We start from the raw sequence: 19,884 nt of genomic DNA on the forward strand, positions 1-19,884 counted from the left end.
TGGATCCTCCTGCCCTGATGTACGGACACACCTCCCTCCTGGGTTCTCCCCCACCTCTGCTCCACCTTAATAGCGAGGCAGTGGAACAGACGTCCAGGGAAGGTGGGGACACTCCATCACTGGAGGTGTTCAAGGAGAGGCTGGGCAGCCACTTGTGGGGAATGATCTAGGCACAGCAATGCCCATGCTCTGCTGTGGGGGGGGTCCCAGGCTTCTGGGCTGCACTGGCTGTCTCCCCCCCCGGGTTCTGCTCCATGTGTCAGAGGCGCTGGGTGTTGCTGTAGCCCAGGCTGGGGATGGGGCTGGGCTGTGCCAATGCTCCTGCTGGCACCAACCCCTGGCTGGAGGGTCTTGCACCTGCGCTCAGGCTTAGCCTCACACTGCACTGGGGCAGGAAGGGATTTCCTTCCCATTCAGACTGGTGCAAACTGGGGAGGGTTTGCCTTCCTCTGTAGCAGGAGCACGGCCAAGGCCGGGACTATCTGCAGAGCCCTTGACCCCCCTGGAACCAGCAGGACGTTGGCAGCTGCGGCCCCCCTGCTTTTCCAGCGCAGGGGCAATGTCTGGGGGCTATGTCAGGGTGACTGTGTTATGCTGCTCAGAGGTCAGACTCAGGGTTTGTCTGGGCTGGTTTGGACAGGGCTGGTCCTACCTCAGGCAGGGACTGGAGTATCTGGGACCCCCACAGGTCCCTTCCAGCCCCACGGCTCTGGGATTCCATGTTTCTAAGCCCCACCCTAGGACAAGCCACTTCTGCTGTCTACACAGACATGTAGCCATCTCCAAAAGGGAGTGACCTTGAGGGGCTGTGAGGTTTCATTTGATCTCTGGGTGAAGGGCACTACTAATCCATCCACTCAGCCTGGGGAACCAGCCAGGGGTCACATACCTGTCTGGGACCAAGACGTCGTACCCAGCAGTACTCAGCAGCTTCCGCTCGGAGATGCACGTGCTCAGCCAGGCAGCCGTCACCAGCTGCGCACTGGGGGGCAGTGCAGCCAGTCGCAGGAGCCGCAGTGCCCGGCCTCCATCCATGCCTTCGTTCACGATGATGTGTGTCACCTCTGGGGAGGGCTGGGTGCAGACACGGCCCCCATGCTGCATGATGTGCTTGTGGAAGATTTCAGCCCTGGTCCGGCCCATGCCCGCTGGCAGCACGTAGGCAATGACAGACGCCAGCCAATCTGCAGAGAGGCAGCAGTGTCAAATTTTCCCAGCTGAATCTCAAAATTGTTGTGGGCCGGATCCAGATGCAGCAACAGCCGCGGGAACTGACAGCCAACATTCGTTCCCCACTGCTGCCCTCAATGGGGAACTATAGCCTGGATTTGGCAATGGGTCTACCCCCCCTTCTTCTGCCCTGGAAGACTTGGCCCTCCTAGGGCAGGATTCAGCTAGGGGCCACACACTTCATACTCTGCTCTAAGGGTGCAGACATTACTGGCACCTGCAGCACGGGCTGTGACACCACCATGATCACGCCTGAGCCATCGTGTGTCACGCCCAGTGACACAGGGCAGGAAAACCACTGCGGCCTTGCATCGGTTTCCTTCAGGGGCCCAGTCAAGGGATCCCAGTCATGCATGTAGCTACAGGGACCGGGCAGCAGTGATACCCCAGCCACTGCCAGGCTGCAGCTCCTTGCCCGTTCACACCAACCGCAAGGCAGGAGGCAGGACAGGGCCCCCGACTCACCCTCAGGGCCCCCTGTCTCTGGCTCCTTCTGGATCTTTGGGGGGACCTGCTCCGCCCCATCCCACGCCTTCTTCCTCTTGGGAAAGGCTTTTACAATGCCGGTGGGCAACATGGGCTGAGGGATGCCCCGTGCCCCAGGCACACACTGCAAGGCAACGAGACACGAGAGAAAGAACAATCACTTCACTGGACAGAGCCCAGGCATGACCACTGCCCCTTGGCTTTGGTTTCCCCACAACCGTTCAGCTTGGATGGAAACCTCCAGCCCCAAAGGGCAAGTTCAGCAACATCACAAGCATCTTCCCACTGATCTCACCGGTACCAACCGCTCCCAGAGTGCGGTGAGAGCCTGGCTGCAGCTGTCGCCTCCCGCTCCCAGCGCGAGGCCAGCGAAGGCCCCGCGGGAGCCAAACGAACGTGCTGCTCGGCCGGGCGAGCCACATCCCACCGTCCCCAGAGGTTTTCCCCAATGATGCCTTCAGACGCCCCCATGCGGGGCCCACGAGCACCCCGCATTGGGATGCCAGGAGAGGCGGCTCGGGACGATTCGGGGGCAGCGGAGACGGGCTCATTATGAAGCCTCACCCCAAGCCGAGGGCACAGGGCACTGCCGGCTGCCCCGAATGAGCCCCATGGATGTGGCAGCCCCATGAATCTTGGGGGACCAAGAGGACCCTAAAACAACAGGCGGGGGTGGGGGGAAAGAGGCACCTAATGCCCCAGGCTAGGAGGGGTGATAAGTCCCTAATGCCCCAGGCTGGGGGGGGGCAGAAGGCCCCTGATACATCAGGCCTGGGGGGCAAGAGGCCCCTAATGCCCTAGGCTTGGAGGCGAGGGCGGGCAAGAGTCCCTAATACCCCAGGTTTGGGAGGGGCAAGACGCCCCTGATACCCCCAGCCCAAAGTGGAGGGAGTGATGGCAGGAAACCCCCGATACCTCCCTTCCCTCCTCCCGCCACCACTTACTGGGGAGCCGCAGCAGGAACAAGGCAGGACTGGCACTTCCGGGTCACGCCCGGAGGACTTCCGGGAGGAGGCGAGAAGAGGCGACCACTTCCGGGTCAGGCAAAGCGGTTCCGGACGCGTGCGTCGCCATGGGGACGGCGGGGCCCGGTTGGGCTGAGGTGGTGCGCGGCGCGCGCAAGACCGCGTTCGTCCGGGACGGTAGCGTGCCCCCCACCCCCGCGGGGCCCGATCCGGAGGGCCCCCAAAACCGCTGACCCCCCCTTCCTCTCCCGCAGGCCGGCGGAGCGTGCACTACGCGCTGGGCGCGGGGCGGGAGCTGGTCGAGGAGTACGAGGCGGACAGCGGGCGGCTGCTGGGTGAGGGGGCAAGGGGGAGGGGAGGTCTGGGGAAGGAAGGGAAGCGGGGGACATGAACTGACCCCCGCTGTGACCTCCGCAGCGCGGCGGTGGCGGGAGACGACGGCGCTGGGGGCCGCGGGCGAGTGGGCCGTGGAGGTGGGGGAGCCGCCCGCCCCCCCGCCGGCGCTCATCATCCGGGAGAGTGGCTGCAACGTAGGTGCACCGGGCCTGCGGGGCCCGCAGGGGGACGGGGACGGGGACAGGGATGGGGCGGGTGGCCCCCCGCTGACGCCCCTGTGCTCGCCTCAGCCCCTCTTCACGAGGCAGGACACGCTGGACAGCTTCCAGTGGCGGATCCGCAACCTGCCCTACCCCGCGGAGGTGTACAGCGTCACGGTGGAGCAGCGCTGCTGCGTCGTCCGCACCACCAACAAGAAGTCAGTGAGCCTGGCGCGGAGGGGACCTGGGGTCGTCCGTCCCCCCATCCTGTGTCCTGCGCCGTCGTGCTGCTCGGGGAGGGGGGCGCTGGTGCTGCTGCATCGTGGCGCTTGCAGGGCAGCGCAGCGCAGTGTGGATGGTTCTGGTACGGAGAGGTCCTCGGGGCCGACCCCGCTCAGATCCACAGACAGGAGGGGACCCCTAGGCCTCGTCCTTTCCCTGCTCGGTATCTCCCCCCATAAGGCCTTGCCATCCCGTAGGTGCTCTTGGGGCTGCTGCGACAACTGCCCCTGGCTGAGGCCGTGCCAGCAGAGCTGCACAGGCGGGGACCAGGCCAGGCTGAGGGGAACATGACAGAAGGGGGAGCAACACTCGTGGGAGAGGTGCTGGCTGTCAGGGCACGGAGGGGAGGACACACAAGAAGGATACAAGTGTGAAACTCCAGCACCTTCCATGCGTGAAAAGGCCTGGTGACAAATGGGGGTATGAGCGGCTGCCACACCTGCTGGTGCTTTTTCTCCCCTCCCTGCACCTGCTGGAAGCCGGTCAAGACCTAGTGATGAGCTTTCCTGGCCTCTTGGCTGGCAGGATCCTTGCAGCTGGCGGTAGGTGGAGCTGTTGGCAAAGAACTGCCACTCGTTCCTCAATGAAAGGCAATGAATCCACCCAGCATCGGCATCGGACAGGTCCCTGCAGGGTTCCCGGAGAGCAGGAAGCTGAGGCCCAGGGATGGACATGGTGTGTCCTTGGTCCCAGGACAGCAGTGGATGTGGGGGTCATCTGTCCAGAGCCCCAGGGCCCAACGGGGTCTCACTCGCCTGCCGACTTGCAGCCTAACTCTGCCCACGACCCCTTCAACGCTGCCCACTCTTGTGCCTGCTCCTCCCCACCCCCTGGCTCACCCGCTTGAGGGACATCCAGAGCAGGGGACTCCCCTAGGCTCAGGGGTCCACTGCCTAGGTTCATCCTCACAAGCTCACAGGGCACGTGCTCCAGTCTGAATGGATCTCTCTCAAGCCATGCAGGCTGCCAGCAAGAGCTTGGCTCTGAGGACTTAGTGCCTGGCTCTGCTCGCGGCAGCCAGAGACCGGGGAGGTGCTGCAGCCCACCGCAGGAGAGTCCATCATGCACTCAGCGGGCAGGATCTGGTCCCGAGTGCCTGGTGCTGCAGTCATGGCAGCCAGCAGTGGCAAGCGGGGGCACAAGTGCCCCAGCCCTGCCTGGGACCAGCCCCAGCAGTGCTTGAAGCCCCTATCCTGGAGGCACTGGGAACTGCTGGAACCATCCCCGCTGCAGCTCTGAGCCTGGCCCATGATGGCAGCTGTGTCAGCCTTTTGCCAGGCTCGCGTTAGGCTCCCATCAGTTCCCCCCTAGATCTTATATGAAGTCTTCAAGGGATGAGAGATGTGGTTGATGCCACGGCCAGTCATGGAACAGGCTGGAGCACTCCCCGTGACCATGGTGCAGGAACTGGTATTGGTGCCTAGTGCCCAATTCTGTACCTGACTGAAGCAGGGAGCAGAATGAGGCCATCACCGCAGATCAGCTCACCTGGGTCTTATTCTGGGCCAGCCACCACTCAACTGGGAATGAGTTGACAACAGCCAAAGGAAAGACCCAGGGAAGGCGATGTGAGTATGGAAGAGAAGCAGAGACCCTGGAAGCTAAGCCAAGTCTGGGGATTCCTACCCTTGCCCCTAGTTGGGGGGCCTCTTGGCTGCCACCACAGCTGGGCAAGAAGCGTGACTGCAGGGGATGCAGTGCTTGGGGCTGGCGCTCAGCTCTGGAGGAGGCTGGTGAAAGCAGCTTTTCAACCAGTGGGGGTAGAAACAACTTGCCCAAATGGCCCCTTCGCCAGCATGCGGGCACAGAGCAGACGCCAGAGCACAGTTCTGCCCACAGCCACGGAGTGAGACACCAGGACAGCCAAACCCCTGTGGCCGAGCAAGGGCGGCTGCGCGCTCCCGGCCCCTCGGGCCCCGGCAGAGGCTGCTCAAGTGGGATTTTCTTAAAGCCTCTCGTTGCAAAATAAATCCATTAAAGTAAACTGGGAAAACAAGCGGGCGAAGCGGCCTCCCGAGTGCCGAGCCCGGGCCCATTCTTGCGGGAGAGGCAGCGGTCGTGTTACAGGGCTGGGGGGTGGCTGGCAGATCTGGTTTCCTTTGATCTTGTCACAGAGCAGAGCCATTCTTCTCTCTGCCCCTCAGTCCTGGGGCGGCAGAAGGCTGCCGTTCCCATTGACGGCTCCCGGGGCCTCCCTGCGTCCTGCCTCTCGGGCTTTCTTTTTTTTTGTCTGGCTGGTAAGAAGTTAACACTTCCTCGATGTGTCTTTGTGCTCATCTAATCTCTGCTGTTTAACCTCTGACATCTCCCTCATTATCCGCGCCTGCCACCTTTCCCGCAGCCTGGCAGCGGTGACGACTCGCGGCGGCCCAAGCCCTGCGGCCACAGGCGGCTCGCATTCCTCCCGTCACATCCAGGCTCACCGAAGACAGACCTGCCGTGGTTCGGGCAGGGGTAGCCAGATGCGGCCAGCGACACTGGCTCCAGGCAGAGGAGCTCCATGCACTGCTGTGCTGAGCAGGAAGGAGCCCTGTGCTCTGCGTGGGGGGCCCTGGAGCCCACCCTGAGAGAGAGAGCCCCCTGTTCCATGCAGGGTACCCCAGTCCAGATGCGCATCAGATCCCCTGCGGGGAACAGCACAGCCTGCAAAGGGGGCTGTGGGGTTGAACACTCAGGGAAGTGGAGCCCACAGGCCGGGAAGAGGATGGGAAGGGATCCAGGGAGGTAGGGCTCAGGCCCTGGCGTCCATGGGCCACGGTTAACCAAGTGCAAATAAGTGAGTGGCTAAGACCATAGCCACAGGCAGCAGCTGAGAGCTGAGATGAGGTGAAACACCCCCAGCCGCCACGCTGGGTCACCGTGGAACTCTTCCATTGGCGGTGGGAAGGGATGTGGTGGCTCAGGAGTACATTGCGGGAGGCCAGCCAGCTGCACCCCATTCAGCCTTGCTGGTCCCAGGCAGCTCTAGTGCAGAGGTCTCTGGATGTGGTGCAGAGGGGCCCCTCCGTGGTGGCAGGAAGCTCTGGGCCCAGCTTTCCACAGGCTGTGGCAGGCAGGAGATGTGTGTTCCTGCAGTGCGTTTGCCTCGCAGGGCTCAGTGGCTCTGGGAAGACAGGAGCACTCCCACATTGTGACTGGGTCAGGGAGCAAGGCAGCTAGACTGGGCTTGGTCACAGGCGAGGCCACAGGTGGTGCCATGGCCATGTTGCAAGAGCCTCCCCACATGCTGGGCCCTGTTGGTAGCTGTGCAGCCTCTTCCCTGCAGCTTGGGGCCAGTGGCTCCTTCTGGGCCTCCTTCAGGCCTCAGCTTTCAAGGGGTCCTTCTGGTTTCCCACAGCAGGAAGGCTCCGCGCTCCACCCATTACCTCCAGGGCACGGTGCTTGTGAGGGGAGATGCCCTCGCTCAGCCTCTCCTCTCTCCTCACAGGTACTACAAGAAGTTCTCCATTCCCGACCTGGATCGGTACCAGCTGCCCCTGGATGCTGCTGCGCTGAGTTTCGCTCATGCCAACAACACCCTGATCATCACGGTAGGGTCCCAACTGTGCTCCTGGCCTGGCTTTACATGCAGGGAAGCTGAGGCAGGGAGCAGGGTCTCGCCTGGTGATCACTCCACCTTGGCAGGGGGCCAGACAGGGCCACTGGTTCCACAGCCTGGCCCCAGCTGGACAGGCCAGCGAGTCTGGTGGAGGGATTAAGGCCAGCTCGTCTGTTCCTTTCCTCCCATTGTCGGGGGTGGGGGGGGCGTCAGCATTCACCACACAACACTGCCAGCCTGGCACACGTCCCAGCCCTGTAACCACTGCACAAGGACAGGCCACCTCTGCAGGGGACAAGGACAGGAGCCAAGGACTCACCTGCTGCCTAGAGGGAGCAGCCACCTCCTGGCTACAGCATCCAGGGAAGCGTGGGGGCTCCTCTTGCCCATCCCTTCTCCCCCCAGGCCCATACTGCACCTGCCACGGGGAGAAAAGGATGGGAGAAAGGAGAGGGCACGTCGTGCCCTGGCAGTCGGGGCCAGAATCCCGGAACGGGCTGGGGCACTGAGGCTGCCGTATCCCACAGTACCAGAAGCCGAAGGAGATCTTGGCCGCCGAGCAGGAGTTGCAGAAGGAGCTGAAGAAGATCAAGGCAGTGGACAACGGGGATGGGGAGTGCAAGACCCAGTAGGCACCTGTAGGCACCCCCCAGCTCTACTTTTCATTCCCCGTCTTTCTCTAATAAAAGCAGGCTGCTGTGAGATGCTGCAGGGATCTCTCTGTGTGGGACCCACCTCCCATCTGAGGGTGGGGGGACAAGTGCCATGTGCCGCCAGCCTGGGGAAGGCACCGTGAGAGCCCCAGGGCCTGGATGCTGCCACAGGCCAAGCCCCCAAAGGGTGGAGGGTTTCCAGGCACTCAGAGGCAGGCCCAGGGCTCATCTAGGTGCCCCAGGGAAGCCCCCCCCCCCATTACCTGTTGAGATGGGCTGGAGGCAGCTCCTGCACTCAGGGCCCGGCTCTTTTAAAGGAAGGTCTCAGGGAGGGGTTTGCTGCTGCATCAGCCAAGGCCCCAGATCCAAGCCAGGCGGGTCCCATCCAGCCTCTGTCCTGGTTATGTGGCCACCTCTGAGCTCAGTGGCCAGCAGCAGTACAAAGCAGGGAACCGAGTGCTCATCATGTCGCAAGGACAGAGCTGTGCAGAGCGCATGGTGGGGATGAGGGTAGCAGTGACCCCAGGCAGCACCTCCCATCTCCCCCAACCTGGCTGGGGCGTGGGGTATCTTTCCAAGGAACGCACCGGCCTGGCAACCGCACGGCCAGACGGGGCTCCCAGCTCAACATGGTTGCCCACGCTGATGGTTTCTGCCTGGGTGCAAGGCCTGTACCCTCTGAGCCACGCCTTGAGGGCTGGGTAGTTTTATTCAAGCCAGAGAGCCCCAGGGACCCCAGCTCAGACACTCCCTCTGATAGAAAGGAAGGAGAGCTGGCGGTGGCTGCAAGAAGGAGGGATGTTTTATTCTCCCACTACGTCATGGAACCACGAGATCATGGACCCAGAGGTGCTCTCGGGTCGGCGCATCCTGGAGCCTGGCCGGGGTCTCCCTCCTCCGTGCCCAGGTCGCCCAGAAATACAGCGATGCCCAGCGTCGAGCACAGGGAGGCTGCAGGTCCCAGAGAAATGCTGCATGCTGAGACCTAACACACTTCAGGATGCCACCAGGCAAGTGGCACAGCGAGCTCCTCCTGCCCACTGCCTCGCTCCAGTGAGGGGTCAGCGCTGGTTCCAGCCAAAAGCAAATCCCAAAGCTTATTTAATTCCAAGCCAAGATGCCTGGAAGCCTGCAGTGCCCTAGAGACCCCCAGCCTGGCCTTGTACGTTTGCCACCTCCCCATGATGCCCAGACAGCTGCCTGGGGCACAAACGCCAGGCAGGTACGGCCTGGGCTGCTGCTTTTGGAGCCAGTTGTGAGTCTCGGACCCTCAGCACGCTGCAGTGAACATCCTGCCTATTCTGAGTCCCGTAAACATGTCCTCCCCACGTGCGTCCCAGCCCTGCTCCTGGCTCTTACTTTGACTCCCATAAGGCGCCATGTAGAGCAGCGGTGGGGAGAGGTCAGCCCCACTTTGCCTGCCAGGGCCCACATGCCCATGATCCAAAGGCTGATCTGTGCCCCCGGTGGCTGCATGGCCTGTCCTGGAGTGCTGGCACAGGGCTCCCCACTGCCCCAAGGCGCTATGTCCCAATGAGATAAGTAAAACCCCAGTGAAACCCCAAACCAGCCCACACCACCCAGCTGGCACAGACTGAAAGGGGCAAAGGCCCCTTGGCCTTTATTGATGTCTAAGGCAGGTTGGGGAGAGGCCACCGGCCCCCTCCATGCTCCCTCCAGCAGCCAACATCCCTGTGAGATGTGTCCAGGGCCATGTGCCCCCGTCCCCACCCGACAGTCCCTGAGCTGAGTGTCCTGCTGTGCCGGGTGGGTGTCAGGGGGCCGTGAAGTCAAGGACATGCAGTGTGGAGGCCAGGGCAGCGTAGAGGTGGGTGGTGTTGAAGCGCAGGCAGTACACAGGGCTGCTGGTGGGCGACGACAGAGAGAAGCTCTGCAGAGGACCAAGGAGGACAGTCATGGTCTGGGGCTTGGGCTCCCTGCCAGCTTGGGTCGCGTTGGGATCTGGGACCCAGAGCTGGGAGCAGCCCCCGTCCAGCCCCGCTCACCCCCAGCCCGGCCTCACCTGCAGGCACCGGCTCTGTCGCTTGTCCCAGAGCCGCACGACGCCGTAATAGGAGGAGCCACTGGCCAGCATGTGGTTCCCATCGCTTCGGACGCAGTACAGGGCACTGTCGTGGGGTTCTTCCCACTCCAGGACACATTTCCTGCAGGGCAGGAAAAAGGCTGGGGGTCAGCAAAGGCACCCGGATACTTGGAGCCAGCTGCTGGCATGGGCACCAGAGAGACCCAGCTCCTGGTGCCCGCCTATGTCCCATGCCCCAGGCTGCCTTACCGCGTGCTGGCCCGCAGATCCCAGTAGCGGATGTAGGTGTCGTAGCCGCAGGAAAGCAGGGAGAAGGGCGTCTCGTAGAGGACATCCAGGACGCCAGCACCACGGTGGAAGTCGGTTCCTAGGCAGGTCTCGAGCTGCCCACTGGAAAGAGATGGGGTGAGGGGGAACTCAGCATGGCCCAGAACTGGTCCCTGCCACATCACTGTCACCTCCAGTGCCCAGCCGCTAGTGCTGCGGGCATGTAAAGAGGCCCTGGGTATCATGGCCAGCCACATCCCAGGTTGAAATGCTGCAGAAGGGGGAAAGAGGGAAGAACAGGCCTCGCTGAACACTGAACAGCCTGGTAAGAAAGGCAGAAAATGAAAGGCTGATTGAAAAACGACAGAAATCCTAGAGAAGTGGGGCCGGGAGGGACTTCTGCAGGGCATCAGAACAGAAGAGCTGCTGGGGGGTGGAGGGGGCAGACCCGGGTCCATCCTGACCAATCTCTGGTATCACGCGGCAGCAAAGAGCAGTAAGTAACTGAAAGGGAGAGTGACCTGGGTCCCAGCAGGGTTTCCCCAGCTCCTCTCTCCCTTGAGGTCTTTAAGGTCCAGGCAGGTCTGATGCAGAGGCCGTGCCCCGCACTCCCTGCTCAGTAGCGACCGATGCCCCTTTCCTCTGAGCACATGTCAGACCCCGCGTGAATCTGGCTGAGCTCTCGGCTCCTACCGCATCTGGGGGCCACAACTCCTTGCTTTAATCCCAAACCAGGGAAACAACGTCTTGGTGTTTGTTTTAAGTTGCTGGTCTGCTCGTGCCATGTGGTGACCCCCATTCTTGTCCAGTGAGAGACCGTCAGTAATAAATCCCCAGTGACTTTCTCTTCTCCTTTGAGTATTTGGGAAACCTCCTCCTGTCTCCCCTCCAGCATCTCTTGTCTAAGCAGACCAGGCCTGGCTCATCAGTCTCTCCTCACCCCCCCATAGCACCCATCCTCCTGGTGCCCTTCTCTGCACCTTCTCCAGCTCTTCTAGATCCTCTTGGAGAAGCGAGGACCAGAACGGGGCCCTGGGTTCAAGGTGTGGACACACCACGGATGTATAAAGGGGCATCGTGACACTTCATCATGTCACTGGAAACAGAAGCAGGTTAGATGGACACATGGCCGGGATGGTCGAGTCAGGGATGATCCTGGCACGAGCAGAGGGCTGGGCTAGATGCCCTCATGAAGTCCCCTCCAGCCTGACGTTCCTATGATCCTAGGATCTGGCCCTTAGAGAAGGGAAGAGCAAAGAGCAGCAAGAGCTTGCGAGCTACAGGTGTCCGGATGGGGCAGAGACACATGCAGAAAGGGGCATGGGCACAGAGTAACTGGCACGAGGTGGGGGCACCTCGGCTACAGTTAGCCCCAGGCAGCCTCGCTGAGCAGAGGGCTACACAGACCCCTTAGCACCCTGCCCCAAGACACTCTCAACATCTTGGAGCTTCGCCACTGGACACGGATCCAAGAGGTTCTTTCTGGGCAGTACCCGGGCTCCCATAGCCACCAAGACGTGGAGAGGCAGGCAGGTACCCGATGGCAGAGGTACCCTGGGGCTTAGGGATGCTAAGCTGGGTGCTGCGGACACCTGAGTCACGTCCCGCGGCTACGGACACAGTCCCGGGCAAGCCCGGCCCGGCCCCCAGCCTCCCTGCAGCCGAAACCCGCCCGCCCAGCTGCCAGAGGGGCCACCTATCTGCCGCTCCCCCCTCCCGGCTTTAATCCCAAAGGGACACAATAAACCTTGGAGCACCTGCGTTTCGGCCGCCGTCTGAGGCAGGCTCTGGGCTCTCGGGACAATGAAGTGCTCTTGAAAGCCGACAGCATGGGCCCGGCCGGTGGGGTCACTCCCACCCCCCCCTCCCCGCCCGGTCCTTCGGTTACTTTATGCTGCTTGATCCCGTGTCGCGGTGGCTCGCCACCCTCGCCAAATGCCTTAATTCCATCTGTAATCTGGGCTAAAGCCCCGTCGGGGGGATAAAGACCACACAAAGGCGCGATGGAGTCCCAGGAGCTGGTAAAACAAGCAAACACCTTTGTGTCCGGGGAGAGGGATCGGTGGGAAAGAGGCTTAGGCAGCCGGGGCGCTGGGGTCCCCCCCAGATCAGAAGGCAGGGCCCGGCCCAGGCCGTGCGGCCAGCACGCTTCCCTGATCACAGCGCTGGGGCCGGCCCGGCTCCCCGGGCGCCCTCCAAAGAGCAGATTATGAAGAAGAACAATTTCTTTGTGGCTGTGTAATTCCCTCCGTGACCGTGACTGTGGGCAGCCACACCGGCCCTGATGCCAGGCCCCTAGCAACCATTTAGAGAGGCCGGCCGGCCCTAGCGATGCCCCCCCTCCCCGGCCAAGCCCCTCGCCCAGGCTTTAACATCAAGTGCATGAATTAATCCCCCTGCCGCGGACCCGGGGTGTGGGTTATTGGACTCTGTGCCCCGCCCGGCAGACACCGCCGCCTCTGCAACCTTAACCCTTGCAGGGGAGGCTGCCACGCCGGCCCCAACACCTGTAGGCGGGTTGGGGGGGAGAGGCACGGAGGAAGGATGGCTGGGCTCGAAGCTCAGGCAGAAGGCTGAGATGGGGGAGGGGGGGTTGCCTCAGTTTTCCTCTGTGCCTCACTTTTCCCAAGCTGTGAAATGGGGAGAGAGGTCCATAAATGCTTCAAGGGGCCTTAGACGCTCCACAGCGGGAGGATGGGGGAGTTCCTCCCTGCCCCGACAGCTGCTTCTTGTGGCAGCTTCCTGCCCCCCAGTTTGTCTGCTGAGAATGGGGGGCCAGGCTCAGAGCCCACGGCAGAGGGAAGGTGCTGGACTGCGCTGGAAGAAGTTGGAGGTGATATAGATACAGGTCACGCCGCAGCTACATCAGCATGGGGAGCCCTGCCTGCTGGCGACCTGCTGCCCCGTGCCAGGACGCGGCGCCCTCCGAACGCACACACAAAGCTCGCCAACACCCACCCAGGACACAGCCCCCATCCCACAAGCACGGCTGGGGACAGACAGCACGGGACACCTCGGTCTGTCTCCCACGTCCCCAGCTGGCCTTGCCCCGTGGCCTGGGGGTGATGAGAGACTGACAGCGCTGACGGCGGTGAGCGGGCAAGGTTGAACTGTGATCACATCCAGCGTCCTGCCGGGGTGAGCACGAGCCTTCAGAAGGACACGTGGGAGGTTTCCTCCTCTCCTGTCACCCCCACCCCAACCAGGGAGGAGAAAGGGTTCGGAAGGGATAACCCAGGCCTGTCTAGCCAGAGGGTTCAGGACCTGTTCAGCGAGACAAAGCTCTCATGATTGCATGCCTGCTTGAGCTGTGAGAAGGGAGAGTCAAGGCCAAACCTCACGTTTCCCATGCAGAGAACCCTGCGCGGCTTTCACCGACCACCCGCTCAAGCCCGAGACACGGCTCAGATCCCCCCGGGCAGAGCAGGCCAGGGTGCGAGCGACCTGGCACTACAGCCATCCAGCACACAGAGAGGACACCAAAGCGGGAGCGCGGAGCAGGGGAAAGGCAGGCACGGCGGATGTATTGCAATGAAGTCTCGACCTGTGTGGGCATGCAGCAGGCGCCCTACAAAGGGCACTTGTGCCAGAGCAAGGGACCCCTCTAAGATGAGACCACTACTCCACATCCCTCTGTCCCCCAAACAACACGGCTGCTAGCACAGACGTCCTGTCACCACCCAAACCCAACACAAAATGAAGGCCCTCTTTCCTTTCCCTGCAGGCTCTTCCTTTGCCCTCGTCCAAACACTGCACTAGCAGGACTGAGCTCGTCCTGCAAAGCGCACAAGGCCACGAAACCCTGCCCTTCCTACCCCAAGGGTGAAGAGCTCAAGCCATGGATGTTTAGTTTTTGATGGCAGAGGATGTGGGCCCAGTGACAGATGCACCCAGCACCTGAAGCACCAGGTTGCAAAGGCCTCTCTTCCTCAGGTGCCCAGCATCAGTCACTGCAAACTGTTCAGCCTCCGCCTTTGAGCACTGAACGTCCCCCGCTGCCATGTGAGAGGCCAGCTGGACAGGTGTCTACGGCTTCAAGGTGCTGACTGGTGTCTGGAAGGATTTAACGGGAGCTCAGTCACAGAGACAACCTGTTTGCATGCAACACCCCTGCTCCTCCGCTGCTGAGGTCCATGCGTCTGGGAAAGGCACCTGCTGCACAAGCCCAAAACCCGGAGACGTTCATGTCCATCTGTTCTGGTCAGACGGCAAGGAGGATCCTTTGCTGCTTGTCCCTCCTCTCTGGACCCTGCAGCACGCAACTGGTTTTATGTGGTTATTTTATTGCCTTTCAGTGGTATTTGGTGTCTCTTCTCCATGCTGGGTTGGGACGGAGCCAGCTCACAGGGATCAGCAAGTGGAAGCAGCCAGGGGACTGTGGCCTTGCCAGACAGGGGAGAGCAATGGCAGCAAGAAACGCATCAGAGACCTGATGTGTCAGATCTGGGCTACGTAAAGGATTCAGTGCCCACAGGGGCTGGATTCCCACGTCCTCATGCTCTGGCCTGCAGGGTCACTTTGGTTTGGACAGGGCTGATCCTGCCTCAGACAGGGGTTGGACTAGAGGTAACCTCTGCAGGTCCCTGCCAGCCCCACAGCTCTGGGAGTCAAACTGAACCCAAGGGGAAGAGGCTTTCTCCAGGCTTCCAAGAAATAAGGAGGATTTCCATAAAATCACAGAAAATGAGGGCTGGAAGGGACCTCGGGAGATCATATCTAGTCCAACCCCTGACTCAAAGCAGGACCACCCCAGCTAAATCATCCTAGAGAAGGCTTTGTCGAGCCGGGGCTTAAACACCTCCAAGGCTGGAGACTCCAAAACCTCTCTGGGTAGCCTGGTCCAGTGCTTCACCACCCTCCCTGGGAGAAAGTTTTTCCTAATATCCAACCTCAACCTCCCTTGCTGTAGCTTGAGCCCATTGCTCCTTGTCCTGTCATCTGCCCCCACCGGGAACAGCCCAGCTGCATCCTCTTTGCAGCCCCCCAGCAGGGAGCTGAAGGCTGCTATCAAATCCCCCTCAGTCTTCCCTTCTGAAGGCTAAATCAGCCCAGGTCCCTAAGCCTCTCCTCACCAGTCCTGTCTCCCAGCCCCTTAAAATTTTTGTTGCCCTCCTCTGAACTCTGTCCAATGTGTCCACATCCTTTCTGTAGTGGGGGGCCACAGCTGGACACTGCGATCACAATGCTCCAGATTTCCTGAGGTTTTTCTACCCAACTCCAAACTCTACGCAAACACCAACCTCCCTGCATCCAGTTCAGCCTCCTTCAGTCCTTGTCAGCTCTCCTAGAATCCCAGAGCTGCAGGGCAGGCAGGGAGCTGCAAAGGTCACATCTATCCAACCCCCTCCTGAGGCACGATCACCCCCGTTCAAACCAGCCCAGACAAACCCCATGTCCAACCTCAGAGCCACACAACACAGTCGCCCCGACACAGCCCCAGGCATTGCCCCTGGGATACAGGGGGGCCGCGGCCACCAACATCCTGCTGCTGCCGGTGGTGGGTTACAGACGCCGCAGAGAGCCCTGGCCAAGGCCGTGCCTCCGCTGCAGAGGAAGGCAACCCCCCCCAAATGCACACCAGTCTGAGCAGGGTGGAAATCCCTTCCTGCTGCCGTGCAATGCAGGGCTGAGCTGAGCGCAGGGGCAAGACCCTCCCGCCAGGACCCTGCGGGGTTGGTGCCAGCCCAGTCAAAGAGGGCATGACACCAGGATGGCATCTGAAGTTATACCAGTCAGGCTCATGCTGCAACTGATTTGCAACTCGTTTGGGCTGTTAATTAGTTTGATTCCCCAGTGTTCCTGCTGGGGTTACTCTCTACTGACACACAGCAGACAGCCCTGGCTGGAGAGAGTGTTCGGGGGCAAAATATTTGCTGAAACCAAGCAGACTCAAGCACTCGCTCTGGAAATTGAAGTCTGCAAATTACGCCTGTCCATCCGGGACGGGAAAATGACTCCGCGTTAGCTGCACAACCAATTAAAACAGACTGATGCGGTCCGGCTGCAGGATTTCAGGTATCAACCACTTGGAACAAAGCAGTCGTGATCGACCTGCTAAATACGTATTCCACACACAGAGATGCACACGCATGTATATAAAACCTGTCCAAGGGATCCGGCTGCTTGAGCCCATCAATCCAACATAGCTAAAGCCGAGCAGAGAAGCAAAATTCATCTAATGCTTACTCAGAGCGGAGCATTTGCCTGGCTCTTGTCATTGCACCTGGATGAGAAGAACAAGCTGCAGGGGGGTCTGGAAAGGGCAGTGCCAGGGGCTGCAGATGGCAAGGGGAAACCCTTCCCAAGGAGAGGGAAAGCTTGGAGGCGTGAAGAAAGGAGCCACCCAGAGCCAGAACCGGCACGTTTTTGCTTGGGAGCTAAAGCAGTCCCCGAGATGACTTGGGCATGCACCCAACACCCGTCAGGTCTGCAGGAAAGGCAGGGGCTTGCTCCATGCAAGGAGGGCCACAGGCTGGAGCCAAGCAGGCCGAGGGAGAAGCACACGGGGCTCAGAGGGGATGTTTTCACCAATGCCAGCCTAAGCAGTGCAAAGCCTGTTGGGCCTGAGAGCTGGCGGGGGGCGTGGAGGCTGGTGGTGGTGGGGACAGGGAGTGGAGAGCTGCTGTCTTTTCTTCTGCTTTCTCTGGCTGGGCCCACACACACTTTAAATGGTCCAATAAAAAGATACAATTTCTTTACCTTTCCTGCTCTGGGACCCTGTGAGTTTTTGTTGTCCGGGTTCCCCTAAGGTTAAGTTCAGAGGATAAACTGACACGCTGGGCTCTGGGAAAAAGCCAGTTCCTTCAAATAAAGCCACAACAGTGCAAAGGGGACCCTGCTGGGGCTTTTATTTGGGAAAACAAACAGAAATGGCACCAAGCCCTTCTGCTTTACGAACCAATTTAACTATCAAACCCTGGCTCTCCCTTGCAGGGGTGAGGAGGGACAGAGATGGGGCCTGACAATGGGCCGAAACCTCGGGGGGAAAAGGACAAAACAAGCTGTCTGTCCCCTTGTCTGTCTTGTCCCGGGCTCCTTTTCTTAGCACACGTGTGTTCTTGTACAAACGATTAGATTGCAATTTGTATAACACGGTGACCCCCAAATTCAGACGTTTAACCCCTTTCTCTGCCAAGAATGTCAAGAATGCCGCGCTGGCTTTCTTTCCCCCAGGCGCGGTTGGGGCCGGGGGGGCTCTCTCAAACTGTGATTTCTGGGGGAAGAGAGAGAGAGAGAAAATAAAGAGAGGGAAGGAGAGGCAGGGAATCCTCTCGCGCCACTTGTGTGGGAAGGGGCGGCTGTGCGGGACCGCTCTGGAGGTCTCCTTTAGCGGGCAGACAACAAAAAATGGAGAAGGCAAATCCAAACAAAGCCATCTGTTGAAATGAGTGGCGGCCGGGGGGTTCCTCCTTCCCTCGCCTCCTTTCTTCCCCTCTGCGTCTGCTGAGCCTCACTTGGCCCCAGGGGGCCAAGTAAAGAAGGCTTTGCCTCGCGCCGTGGGGATGAACCCAAGCGATGCCCACGGAGCTGCCGTCACTGCCTCGCGGCACTGGGAGGCTGTCAGAGGTGCATCTGGATGGGACCGAAAGGGCCAGGCCGCATCCTGGATCCAGGGGCTGCCACGAGAAGGTTTAGTCTGAAGCCAAGGCTGGGATTCGTGACGGCAGGAGACTGGAAGCTGGATAAATGGCGCTGATCGGGTCCAGGAAGGCAACGTGACAGCCACCAGCCGCAGTGAACCGGAGCCCCAGTGGTTCCCTCCAGGCCATGAGGAAGCAGGTCGCATGATCAGCCCAGGATGGGCTGGATGGGGCCAAAGGAGAGCTCTGAGGGCACAAGAGCAGGGAGGCAGGGATGCAGATGTGTTACTGCCGGCCCCGTGTAGCGCTGGGTCCGAGGGCTGGCCTCCGAGCCCATGCCTGGCGCTGGAGACGCCAGCGAGAGGCAGAGTCCTGGAGGCAGAGCAGACCGGCAAGGCCCAGACCTCAAGGCTCCTGCCCCACATCCCTTCGCTCGGCTCCCAAGTGCAATAAAGGTGATGGCTGGTTCGGAAAGCCTCTGCCTAGCTCTGCTGTAACCCCAGGTAAAACCTGGACCAGGAACTGGGCTTCGACTGTTCACAGCACTGCCCGTTCACATCTATCCGACCGGATGAGGGGGCTGGAAGACCCCGCACCAAAAACCAGGCTGGACTATCAGACACGCCCCGTGAGAATGAGCCCCGGCCCCACAGAGCTTGCGCGGGACCAGACCGGAGCAGGGGAGGGGAGCAGGGCGCGGGGTGGCTCAGCCTTGCAGTCCAGGCACGGGGCAACTGGAAAGAGAAGACCCCGCAAGTCTCACCCAGCAGACCTCACCCCTTACACAGCCCACCCCTCTGCATTAAATCGTCTCTAGAAAGGCTTATAACTAGGGCGTTTGTCCTGAGATCACCCTGGGGTTCCCATCCTGCTCTCCATAGGAAGAAGCAGTGGTTTTCCCTCTTCTTTTCAGCAGCCCTTCAGATATTGAAGATGTTACGGCCCCGCTCTCCATCGCCTTGTCTCCCAGCTGATGGGACCTCGTTTTCTCATGGTCTCCTTGGACGCTTTCTCTTCCAAGCCCTTTCTCACGTTGGTCACCCAGCTCTGAACCATCTCCAGCCTCCCCACATCCCTCTAGCACCTTTTTTCATGTCAGCAGCTCTCGCATCCCTGCTGGCCTGGGACCTGTTTCAAAAGGGTCCCTGTGGTTTAAAGGCATCCAGTCTCAATGCCGAAGAGTCAGAGTCTGCAGCAGCCCTAAGAAGCTTTCCCAGGCTTTTCACCAGAGGCCAACGTAACCCATCAGCAGGGCAAAGACGCTAGAGGTGCTCAAGGATTGTGGACCTATGGCAGCCTGTGCCCCCAACCATGCCAGGCTGGGCTCCACTATCCTTATGTGTGCCCCCACAACCATCTCCACCCACACGAGACATCCAGTTCAAAGGTCCTGCTCTGGTGACAATGCCTCATATCAGGTCCTCACCTCTGCATCAGAGCTACTTAAGCAATTCCCCAGCCCCCACCACCACCACCACCCCAATACACCTGCTGTAAAGTATCAGGAGATCCCTTGGGACTTAATACAGGAGAGTAAGCTGTCAAAAGCTGCACAGGGAAGATGTCCAGGACTCTCTGAACAACTGGGATGGACTTGAACAGCTGGCACAGGGCTGGGCGCACAGCTCACACACAGCCCACTCTTCTACATTAAAGCAGTCTCTAGAAAGGCTTATAACTAGGAACCACCTCTGCAAATTTTGGCCAAAGGACCCCACCCTGCCCAGCCAGTCTGCTGCCTCCAAACCTGACTTGCAAAACAGAGAAGGATGGGGTACCAGGCTGGAAACACTGGATTTGGATAGAAAAGCACCAGCAGTGGTCAAGTTTCTCAACCTAAGCCTTGAAATGACTAAGAAACCTCATCTCATGCTTTCCTCATTTTGCTCCCTGCCTGTTGCCTCTCACTGTAGATCAGAAGGGCTCTGTGGCAGGAGCCACTTTTGCTCCATGTTGTAGGGCACCCGGCAGCAGGACCCGGTCCAGGACGAGGGCTGCTCTAGGACTACAACACAGCCCCAGCCCTCGACTGGTGCACGGGGAAGGGTTAACAATTAATTCAGCTGATGGCTCCATTTCCTTCCCATGTCAAAAATCATCAAATCTTAGAGATGTGGAGCTGGAAGAGACCCCAGAGGTCACAACCCCCTGCCTGAAGCAGAATCATAGTTTCATAGTAGCTGGGGTCAGGAGGGACCTGATCAGATCATCTCACCTGACCCCCTCCCACAGACAGGAATGAATGCTGGGTTCACAAGACCCCAGACAGGTGATCATCCAACCTCCTCTTGAATTTGCCCAAG

At 60.2% G+C, this 19,884-nt stretch overlaps 3 protein-coding genes across 4 annotated transcripts in view; 1 reads left to right on the plus strand and 2 right to left on the minus strand.

Annotated features, from left to right (window-relative positions):
• The window catches only part of POLL (DNA polymerase lambda), a 7,918-nt gene extending 6,052 nt beyond the window's left edge, over positions 1-1,866 (minus strand). For both annotated transcript variants that reach the window (XM_019556228.1, XM_019556227.1), the window contains exons 1-2: positions 1,696-1,866; positions 890-1,184 (exon numbers count right to left, since the gene is read on the minus strand). In XM_019556228.1, coding sequence (XP_019411773.1) covers positions 890-1,184; positions 1,696-1,807 — 407 coding nt within the window. In that variant the 5' untranslated portion in view covers positions 1,808-1,866. The remainder of the gene's footprint in view (positions 1-889; positions 1,185-1,695) is intronic.
• Positions 1,867-2,756: 890 nt separating this feature from the next.
• Positions 2,757-7,739, plus strand: DPCD (deleted in primary ciliary dyskinesia homolog (mouse)). The gene is made up of 6 exons (XM_019556304.1): positions 2,757-2,858; positions 2,936-3,016; positions 3,099-3,211; positions 3,308-3,435; positions 6,927-7,029; positions 7,565-7,739. The coding sequence occupies exons 1-6, from the start codon at positions 2,789-2,791 to the stop codon at positions 7,667-7,669; spliced, it is 600 nt and encodes a 199-aa protein (XP_019411849.1). The 5' UTR covers positions 2,757-2,788; the 3' UTR covers positions 7,670-7,739.
• A 1,534-nt stretch (positions 7,740-9,273) lies between these two features.
• The window catches only part of FBXW4 (F-box and WD repeat domain containing 4), a 76,522-nt gene continuing 65,911 nt past the window's right edge, over positions 9,274-19,884 (minus strand). The window contains exons 7-9 of the mRNA XM_019555576.1: positions 9,984-10,124; positions 9,714-9,855; positions 9,274-9,581 (exon numbers count right to left, since the gene is read on the minus strand). Of these exons, the coding sequence (XP_019411121.1) occupies positions 9,465-9,581; positions 9,714-9,855; positions 9,984-10,124 (400 nt within the window). The 3' untranslated portion in view covers positions 9,274-9,464. The remainder of the gene's footprint in view (positions 9,582-9,713; positions 9,856-9,983; positions 10,125-19,884) is intronic.

This window comes from Crocodylus porosus, unplaced genomic scaffold, assembly GCF_001723895.1.
Source record: "Crocodylus porosus isolate Cpor-Errol unplaced genomic scaffold, CroPor_comp1, whole genome shotgun sequence".
NCBI lineage: Eukaryota > Metazoa > Chordata > Crocodylia > Crocodylidae > Crocodylus > Crocodylus porosus.

Coding starts and splice junctions, on each gene's coding strand:
- DPCD (XM_019556304.1), top strand. CDS start 2,789: ATGGGGACGGCGGGGCCCGGTTGGGCTGAGGTGGTGCGCGGCGCGCGC. Junction 2,859..2,935: donor GACCGCGTTCGTCCGGGACG/GTAGCGTGCCCC, acceptor CCTCTCCCGCAG/GCCGGCGGAGCGTGCACTAC. Junction 3,017..3,098: donor GGACAGCGGGCGGCTGCTGG/GTGAGGGGGCAA, acceptor TGACCTCCGCAG/CGCGGCGGTGGCGGGAGACG.